The sequence below is a fragment of the Sinocyclocheilus rhinocerous genome, unplaced genomic scaffold (assembly GCF_001515625.1).
Source record: "Sinocyclocheilus rhinocerous isolate Xijiao unplaced genomic scaffold, SAMN03320098_v1.1 scaffold562, whole genome shotgun sequence".
Lineage (NCBI taxonomy): Eukaryota > Metazoa > Chordata > Actinopteri > Cypriniformes > Cyprinidae > Sinocyclocheilus > Sinocyclocheilus rhinocerous.
In genome coordinates, this window is record NW_015641608.1 from 1,491,576 (window position 1) to 1,501,741 (window position 10,166).

A 10,166-nucleotide genomic window follows, 5' to 3' on the forward strand; every position below is an offset into this window, starting at 1 on the left:
TTATTACATTTCTGTACCTGAATACTACTGTTTATTTTATCTATGCTTGTAAATTGTGTATTTGTTCTTTTTTTCCCCCTTTTTCTTTCTTTTTTTTACTGACTGTTCACTTGCCTTTAATCATGTTTGAACTTTCTCAGACTATAGTTTTTGCTGTGGTATATGAAGAAGTACTTAAAGTATATGGAAAGCAAAGTCACAATGATATAAAATTAGTGTCATTCATTTTTTTGTCATTCACATTAATGTTAAAATTACATTTTCTGATTTGTGACATTACTTTTTATGTACTGCTAAAACACTGCTGGTCACTTTCAGAAGTTGTAGTGATTCTTTCTTTTCCAAGAAAGAATGTGAAAAACTGGTTATATAATCTTCATTTTTAAATATTTTAAAATATAATTTAAATAGATTTTTCACACTTTAAGCAATATCGTATCGCATATTGAATATCGCATTTTTTTAACAAGGTATCGCGTATCGCATTTTTTTTCAATATCGCACAGCCCTACAATTAATCAAAATAAAATAGCAATATATTTTATTAATTTGCAATTTATCAAATTAAATTCTGCTTCTCACAAACTCCATCTCGGCAAGTTCTGTGACTTTAACATGCATTTTAGAATGCAATGTGCGCTAGATAGCCTACACTTTATTTTTATTAACATTTGCATAATTTCCAACTTTTCCTGGACAGAAGTTTACAGCATTTAATTCTTCACCAAAATAAAAGCTTGAGGATTTGACATGTTAAAAACATTAGTTGGTTGTAAATAGTGAACCCAAATGTGAACTTCCGTAACTATTTTCGTTAGCAATAGAGTCTTTGTTCTATATGTACAGTATATATGTGTAACACAACAAAATAACAAAATACTGACTAAACAATTTTATGAGTAAATATGGAATATGTCTTTATTTTATTAAAATATTAACTTCAAATACATTTTTTACGTCTACGGGGTTCGAGTGACTGGCAACCCCTGTCCTAAAAGTGCAAGCTGGCTTCCATGATGCCACAACATTGTCTAATTATCTAAAATAAAAAGTGAGCTGTGTAGATAGTAGTGGTTCAACGGATCACAAATCTCACAGTTCGGATCACATTGCGGTTTTTGACCCACGGATCGGATAATTTTTCGGATCAGCAAGAAAAGAAAAATATTTCAATTTAACTGGCTTTCCATTTATTACTTAAAGGTGCAGTAGTAGATCTTGGAAAATGCTAACTTTAGCCTGATAGCACTGAAAGCGAACGTCCCACCCTCCCTGCAATCGCCGTACAAAGCCACGCCCCCTTAATGCATTTACGCTCACAGACCAGAATGCCAGAGACAACATTACTACAATAGGCTACATCAGCGGTTCCCAATTCCAGCCCATGTTCCGAAGTGAAGTGAACTTCAACGGATTTCCCCCGCTCAGGGAGTAGGGAGCAATGAACACTGTGTAGGGATCATATCGATCGGAACACAGTTCATGCACGTAGCTCGCTTCTAACGAGCTGGCACGAGGACTAGATTAACCGCTGGGCTGCCTACATCATGTGTCATTCACCAGTGAGAAAACTTATACTACAATACCAGGAAGGAAGATCGGGTTGTTGATGTTTGTTTGCCATTCTTGCTCTGTCTGAACAGCGTGCGTGAACGCGCTGATGACGTATCCTGTCTGCGCGAACCGGGTGCGCAGAGGTATGCAAATACTTATGTTGACAGGCAGGTAGGAAAGCATATTAAAACTGCGATCCGTTTAACCACTAGTAGATAGTCAAATATTTTAATGAATTTTGGGGTTTGGTGGACTGTAATTGACATTGAACATGCCTTGTTTCCCTCAGTATACTTCCGTATATGCTTTTCATCTGTACTGTTTGAGTCAATGATACTTACATCACCACTGTCTCACACACCTCCTCTAGATTCCATTCTCTCTCTCTGTCTTTGTCCCTCCCTCTCTGACTTTACTGCGGTTGCTGGTGACACATCAGTGTTGGTACAGGAAGTATGCGTTTTCACAAGCCTCCAAAGAAAAGGATGGAGAAAGAGAGGAGAGAGTGAGAAAGAGCAAGGCGGTAGTCGTAATGACATGTATTTGAAGCACTGGAGTGAAGCCAGAGCGGGCTAGCAGCGTGCTGATGACATCAGCCTCCCCTCCTTCTATTCTGCCATTGAAACAAACGCTCTCTTCACAGAGTGAGAGCAAGAGAGAGGGAGGGAGACGGGAGAGAGAGAGCCAGCGCTGTTAAACCATACAGAGTGAATGAGAGCGGCCGTTTATCCACTGAGCTCTAGGACCCATCGTGGACAGGAAGAGTTACGCGAGCGAGGGAGCGTTGCTACTCTCTGCTGGGAGTCCATCCTCACCATTCCCTCGTTCACTCAGACGCTCACACATTCTCAGAACAAAGTTTCCCTGTGCGGCATTTCGGGCTGGATGGAGCGGATGATACTCCCGCAAGCAGTCTGAGGAAACAACATAGTCTTGTTTTTGTTGATTCTCTTGTCGCAATTCGTCTTGCTTAAAGTGCTTCCACTCTGTTGGATCCTTATAGGCTTCTCAGAGCCCCGCAGCTGATCTGAGTGTGTGTGTGTGGACGAGCACACGTGTGTGTGTCAGTGTGCGTTCAGCAGCATGCGCTTCTTCACAAGCCCGGACAGAGGCTGAAACTTTGCCTGCCTGCAGGCGAGACGGGATGCGCTGGTGAGTGTGACGGACGTTTGGAGCGCAGAGCCAGCGGGACTGGCTGGAGAAACCAGTGCCTTTTTTTTACCCACAGTCCTCTGGTGGCGTCATGCTGAGTTTGCAGGATTCTGTGTTCTTTGAGATCAGCATCAAGTCTCTGCTCAAGTCCTGGAGTGGGAACTGTGAGTAACACACTCGAATACACTGAATACACCATGTGAATAGCACTGAATACACCATGTGCTTTCTTAAGATAAAATGTCCAGCTTTTTGCGTATATCGTCCGGGATAGTGCATGATGGTTCCTAAAAAATGCTGGCTGTGACAGGCCTGCATACACACCCTCTCCTCTGCATAGACGCAGATTAGTGTAACACGATGTTGGTCAATGTTGCTTCAGTTATGGGTTGCGTAGTGTGAGCAGAGCACACACTTGACCTAAAGGATGGGTCAACAAACATTTCACATTGTCAATGACATGTTTTGATCTTTTTCAGCTCATAACTTGAGCTGCACCACTTGATATGTTCAAAACACCATTCACACTCTCTTGGGTCTATAGGCACTTCTGAACAGTACAGGTGTGTGTGTGTGCGACTGCTGACTCTGTGTTCTGCAGTGTGGCTCTGTCATCGTCTTCTGCTCCTCGCCAGGTTCTCCACCTTGTTCTGTCCTCCCTTTGTCTGATGTCCTCTTTGAAGGTCTTGGGTTTCACGTGATGAAGGTCTGACAGCAAAGGAAGTGGCGTGTAGGATAATGGTGGAAGAGCCAGTGAAGAGTCCGATCAATGAAAGGAAACATTAGCAATCCCAATGGAGAAAAAGAGGAATTGGATCGTAATCATGCATGCATACATAGTGATATAGACACACACACACACATCTATATGCACCCACTGTATTTCTTAGGAATATACTTTGTTTTTGAACCTTGCCTATTTGTTTTTTAGGACTGTGCTGGAGTCTTCTTCTTGAGATTGTGAGTCTGTGAATGTGTGTTTTTGGAATTAAATGTAATGATTCATACATTCACATTAATTTAAACTAAAAACTATTTTATTTGATTTTATTCTTAAAGGGATCCTATTATGCTTTTTCACTTTTTCAACTTTAGTTAGTCTGTAATGTTGCTGTTTGAGCATAAAAAAAGCTCAGATCTGTTGTACTTTTCAAAAACTACAACGAACGACTCGTTTGGACTACAACGCGTATTTTCCGGGATTTGTGATATCACAAATATCGACGAATGGGATGAGACCTGGTTGAGCTGCACTAGAGAAGGCAACAAGTGTTATCACTATGTCGGAGGCACACTAGCTTTCCCAAGGCAGACGAACTTAGAGTGGTTGCAATCATCCGTAAGGTTAGACTTTTAGTTTTGCCACTTTTGCATGTATTATGAACAATGATTTTAATTTTTATTTATTTATTTTTGGATCTCTGAAATTAGACAGTTTTGCATCTGTTATTAACATGCAGTTCTCAGTGTAGTGTGATTATTAATTTTATCCCTAGTTAGGCAGTTTTCCACTTTATATCTCACAGAGATGCTTGAGCAATCCGTCCTCTTTGTGATTCATTTCCGAATGTAGATGAAGTTCTGGTGGATTATTTCTCTGTGTCAGTGAGCAGGAGTCATGTGCTGCAGGTCCAGCTGCAGTTAAAGAAAAATTCAGCATCTCATATCCAAAAAACACTACTTTTTAGCACTTTCTGAAACTCGATGCTGTGGTTGTGCTTTCCATTAGCATTAACATCCACTGTTTTTTGGGTTTATCATATTTGGTGAGATGTTTTCACTTCACAGCTCATAGTCACTGTTGACTTGGGTTAAGTACATCAACAACTAGTAACGTCCAGCACCGTTGGAGAAATGTCACTTGGAGTTGGCATGCAACAGTAAGTCTCTCGCTTTCACTCCCTCCAGTCTTGTGTGTTGGTGCCAATTCCCGTGCGTTGGGCCTCTCTGTTCAAACAATGAGGAGCGAGACCTAGTTTCAAGAGCTGGTGACATCCAACTGAACCAGTGGACTCTTCCACTCTTCCCATTGCCTGTCTCTGCTTAGAAGTCAGGCCAAAGACATAACTTTATGTCTCCAAATAAGAGCTACATAACCGAGAAAGCTGCAGATGAATTCTGTTGAAACTATCTGTAGGTCTGCAGAGAGACTTGATCAGAGAGATCGGTGAAATCTGGGCATGTTGAGACAATGCAGAAATAATGTTGACACTTTATTAGAACCATAGCAGATTTATCTTTCCCTCTTTCAAGCACACAAACATAACTCCTTTAAACTCCATTATGCATAAAGCAGGTGTAAGCCCACCACAGAGAATTCAGAGAACGTTTTGGTTGAAATGGCTGCATTTTTTTGCAAAAGGAAAGTGTCAGAACTGTATTTTCAGCATTTCCTCAAGGGGCCCAGTACTTTATAGGAAGTCATTAATTTCCAGTGGAGAGTAGTTTGGGCGGTTATGAATAATTACATCCAGAATAATTATTTTATAATTATTACATAATTATTCACGGTGATTAGTCCTAGAAAATGTACTATCTTGTTCTTTCAGATTGTTTTTGTGTGGATATATTAATACATTATTTATTTGTTAATTTTACTATGGTTAATAAGTGGACTGTAATGGCTGCTTTCACAATCACCAACAAAAGCGACAATTGTATTAAAATGTCGGTGATCTTAAAAAGGTGACTTAGCAGTTTTGCCGACTGCCTAAGCATGTTTGCTAGAGTTTATTTACCTGTTTTTAGCTAAATACCTGAATCATAACACCTCTGGTTTAATAGCATCTCTTGTGCCCTGCTGAGTGTTCAGGTTTGATTATGGCCACATTAGCGCAATAATGCATGTTAAATATGTATGGCGCAATGCATCATACGAGCATTTATTTTCCTGTGTTTGCATACTTGTTTCTTGTATTTTTGATTGATTTGGTTTGGTGGAGTGCAGAATACTGTATAGTCACTTCGAGAATTTTATTTTCGCAATTTGGAGCAAAAAATGATGTATAACAGTCTTGTGTGTATGTGGCATGCAAGTTGTTCTGTCCTCACTTGATGAACTTTTACGAGCCGATCAACTTTTCATTCCTGAGCGCGGTCTTTGGTACCTAAACTACGTCAAGCACGTCATCACACACTGCTGTGATTTAGAGCAGTGATCACCTCTGTCTGTGTCGGGCTTCAGCTAGCTGAGTATAATGTAGATGATGATGTCATTGAGGTTATTCGATCTCTGTGTGTGATCGGCCTGCTCTCTGTTGGACAGACCGCATCCACATGTCTCTGTCCTGGAAATCATAGCGTTTGTGTGTGTGTGTGCGTGTGTGTGACTCTGTTTGCATCTCACTTACCCAATTAAAGCTTTGGATGGGACTAGTTTCCCTTAGGAGTTTAGGTAAATTTGAGTACTGCAGACATACGACTCCCAGAGACATAATAATTTAGTTTCGAATTGTCTGTTTTTCTTTTTAAATAATTTGGAGTAAGTTACCTACTATTTTTCAGCTAGCGAAATCACAAGATCCTATGTTTAAAAAGGGAAATTATTTGTGAAACTATTTTAATTGTGGAAAAAAAAACAATATTGAGTAATGTAAATGGACATTTTCAAATTTTGTTTTGATCAAAAATATTTAGTTGGCTACATATTGATCTTGAGCAAACTGCCCTTAAAAGTCCATTTATTTTTGCAAAGAATCAGTTGAACCAAAAATCAGTCTTAATGCATTAATTGAATTGGTCAGAAATTATTAAATTATTTTGAAAAATCCCAGTCTAGTAAACACAAATGACTTTAAATACCATCTAATGTAAATTCATTGATCTGAAATTACTTGACTTTTTTTTTTTTTTTTGAAGAATCTGTACGATGCTGTTTACGAAGATGGAATGATTGTTTTTGAATAAATAATTCAAAAATAGTGGACAAAGTTATATCTTTATAGTCACTTTTCTCTGGACTGTCTGCCTTCCCAGTTGATCTGTTAATGGAATGAAACTTCTCTTCTTTATCAGGCAAGATTCTGAGGCATTCCTAAATTACATGCAATACACAAGTGACGTTATTGCTTCAAAAGACCAGCGTCAACATGAGATTAATCTCAACATGTAAGTACAAGTTAACAAATAATAATTTCAGCATTGATAAAACGACAAAGTTCACATAAGTGATAAAGTCAAAGATCGCCTGCTTTTAACAACCATCTATTCACAAATGAACTAATTTAATATACTGAAACAAATACTCATCTATCACATGACGTTACAAAAACAATATCATGTACAATGAAATCAAACCAAAGTATCAGATTTGATTTGTCATGCGGCAAATGGTGATTTCAGCTTACTCAACCTCAGAGGTCTTAATGTTGTCAACTAAAATCATACAACAATGTCAGAATTTTGGCAGTGTATAGATTCAAAAAAGTTAATCATTTTTATTGCATGGCATGAAACAAGTAAAAATTCCATTTCATCATGCAATTTTGTTTTTAACCAAAAATCGATCTTAATGATTCATTAATTAAATTGGTCAGAAATAATAAAAAAAATCAGAATCTAGTAATCACAAATGACACTTAAAGGCATGTAATAAATAAATTGAGGAAAGGTAGCTCATATGAGATGGTTCTTTTCAGTGAATCAATTGAACTGATTCATATTTGCATCCTAAGTATTTATGATTGAATTGATTTTAAATGCTAAAAAGATTTTTAATCACAAATGACAAGATATGCCATAAAGTGTGACTCAAAAGTCTTTTAGACACTAATCTTGTCCGAATGGCATTTCTGACAGTATTTGCAGGAAGTGGGAGTGCTAAAGCACACAGTGCTCAGCTGTGTGAGCTCACATGCATTCAGGGAATCATGTCTTGTGTAGCTCAGAGTATCAGAATGTCCTAGCGAACAACAAACAGACTCTGCATTAATGGTCCCTGTGTGTGACTCCATTCCATGTGACAGTCTGCCTCACTCTGAGGCACAAATGTGTGCTATGGGGTCAGCAATGCAGCCCAGTGTGTCACAAATTATCCAGCACATCCACCAGAGGAATGAAGAGAAAGATGAACAGAGAGAGAGACTTGCATTTTTTCTCCTCGCTACTTTTGCTCATCCTTTCTGCATCACTGAGTGGAAAAGTACAAACAATGTTAGAATGCCCGTCAGCAGGCCCCTCGGCCAATCAGACATGGTCCTGGGGACCCTGTTACACTACCGGCCAATGAAAGCTTGCAGTGTGACATCATAGGGATTGGGAGGTGTTGCTAAACAGGAAACAAAGTGAGTGTTTGTACATAGACAAACAAACACGCAAACAGCTTTGGGGACGGAGTCTTGCATGTGTCCCTCTCTCTCATCCTCTGAGTGTGTGAATGTTTTTGTTTTATTATTGTGGGAGATGTAGTAGTTACTAGGTGTGACCCTGCTGTCTCCTCTGAAAAACTCATTAAATTTCACAGGGATTTTTTTATTCATCCTCCTATTATTGTTTGAACTTCTCTCGCCTCATCGTGGTTTCTCCAGCAACCTGTGGGAGACAAGGGCAGGGATTTCCTGAGCGGAGTTGACATCTGACACACACACACACACACAGTTTTTCCAGTCTTTCTGCATTCATGTCTAGATTGAAAAATGTGAGTTGTACCTTAATCCACACATGCAGTCTTTATCTGTGCTCAAGAAAAACAGGGTGTCAGTGCATTTGAATGCTTTAGAATGTCAGACTACTTAGGACTGAGCATTAAATCAAATTAAATTTTTTCTTTTTTCTTTTTAGTAAAATGTTTGTGTTGTAAATTTATTTTAGTTTATATTTAATTTTATTTATTTATATTTTTTTTCAATTGAATTATATTTAAAATTCAATGAAATCCACTGCTTAAACGACATTTTTTTTTTTGTAAGTTTAGTAAATGCACAATGTTATCAAAGCTGATGAGTAAGTGTGTTAAATAAACATGTTCTCAGTATTGATCAGAATAATAGTGATGAAAAATTTTTGCATTTCTGTATGGGTTATGTTTAGGGGTAGGGGATAGAATATAAAATATTTTAGTAAAAAATCATTACGGCTATGGACAGTTCTCATAAAACACAAAAACCCAACATGAGTGTTTGTGTTGGTTTTTGGCCTTTTTAAAATACTGAAGCCGTCAGTCAAATTAAGGAAATGTGTTCGCAAAATAAATAGCCTTTTTTTGACTGCATGTTGACTTTTAATGTGCTGAGACAACTATAAGTAAGCCATTCATAGAGGAGTCTAAAGTCTGAAGTCTAAAACTATTTTTTAATAGTGCCGCAGAGTCACAGCTTAATTTTTTGAGTGGTCCAACATAGCAACGTCCAGCGGTAATTGTAATAAGATGTTTAAGGGGTGGCATATATTATACTAGGGATGTGGTTTAGTGTGAAAAATCAGTTCTGGGTTGCTATAGGTTCAAATTAATTTAAATTTTGAAGTTTGTGTGCTTTTTCTTTTGAGATAGCTCTTCAAAATGTAATTATCAGCAACTTGATCTGATCATATTGTGATGCACACGACTTTCAATCTTTAATTAACCTATAACTCCTTAGTCTTTTAATACCAGTAGATTTACATTTTGTCTTTAGATTTTTCACTGCTAATTTCTGCTTGAGCGCTTCATAACCTTTTTATTGTGCATTCAAAATGCTTTGTAATGCTACATAACTGTCTCTCTTTCTTGACAGCCTCTGTCCCTGTAAGCAACAGCAGTGTGAGTAGGCGAGGAACATCCCCCTCAGCCCTGGCCAGCTGGGAGAAGCGTAGCATCCACCCCGCCACCATGTCCAGCATCACCATCGACCCCGAGCTCAAGCCTGGGGAGTTTGTCATCAAGAGCCTTTTCGCAGAGTTTGCTGTACTCGCCGAGAAGAAGATCGAGGTGGTCATGGCTGAACCACTGGTGAGTATTACCCAAAAATGAATACAGAAAACTGAACATTTAGTGAAAAATATTTATTTATAGCAAATATAAAAATACAGTAATAAAAAAAAATTGTGGTGGGTCCAATGAAAATGTTATCAGGGCAAGTAAAAAAACATTCATACAGAAACAAAAACCTTTACATTTGAGCTCTGGTAATATAAATAGATTGCATTGCATTTAAAATAATATATTTTTTAATTATTTTATTCAGGAAGGATGCATTAAATTGATAAAAAAAAAAGTGACACTAAAGACATTTAAAATTAGGGATGACTCGATACCACTTTTTCAGAACCGTGTGAGTGTAGAATTTCTATACCTCAATGTGTAGGTCGATCATCACTCTTTTGTATATTACACACATTCTACTAAATATAGACAGCTTCATTATAAAGAAAAAATAACAAACAAAAAAATATAATCAAAATCTATGACAAAAATGCTATTATAAACTAGATTAATAGATAATTCAGTAGCAAAAGTTACTCTAGAAAAATCATGAGTGCACAAT

At 37.9% G+C, this 10,166-nt stretch overlaps 1 protein-coding gene across 1 annotated transcript in view; it reads left to right on the forward strand.

Moving 5' to 3' along the window:
* Nucleotides 1-10,166, forward strand: part of LOC107755216 (protein furry homolog-like) — an 88,873-nt gene that overhangs the window by 23,200 nt on the left and 55,507 nt on the right. Inside the window, exon 2 of the mRNA XM_016571935.1 lies at nucleotides 9,417-9,631. Within this exon, the coding sequence (XP_016427421.1) occupies nucleotides 9,417-9,631 (215 nt within the window). The remainder of the gene's footprint in view (nucleotides 1-9,416; nucleotides 9,632-10,166) is intronic.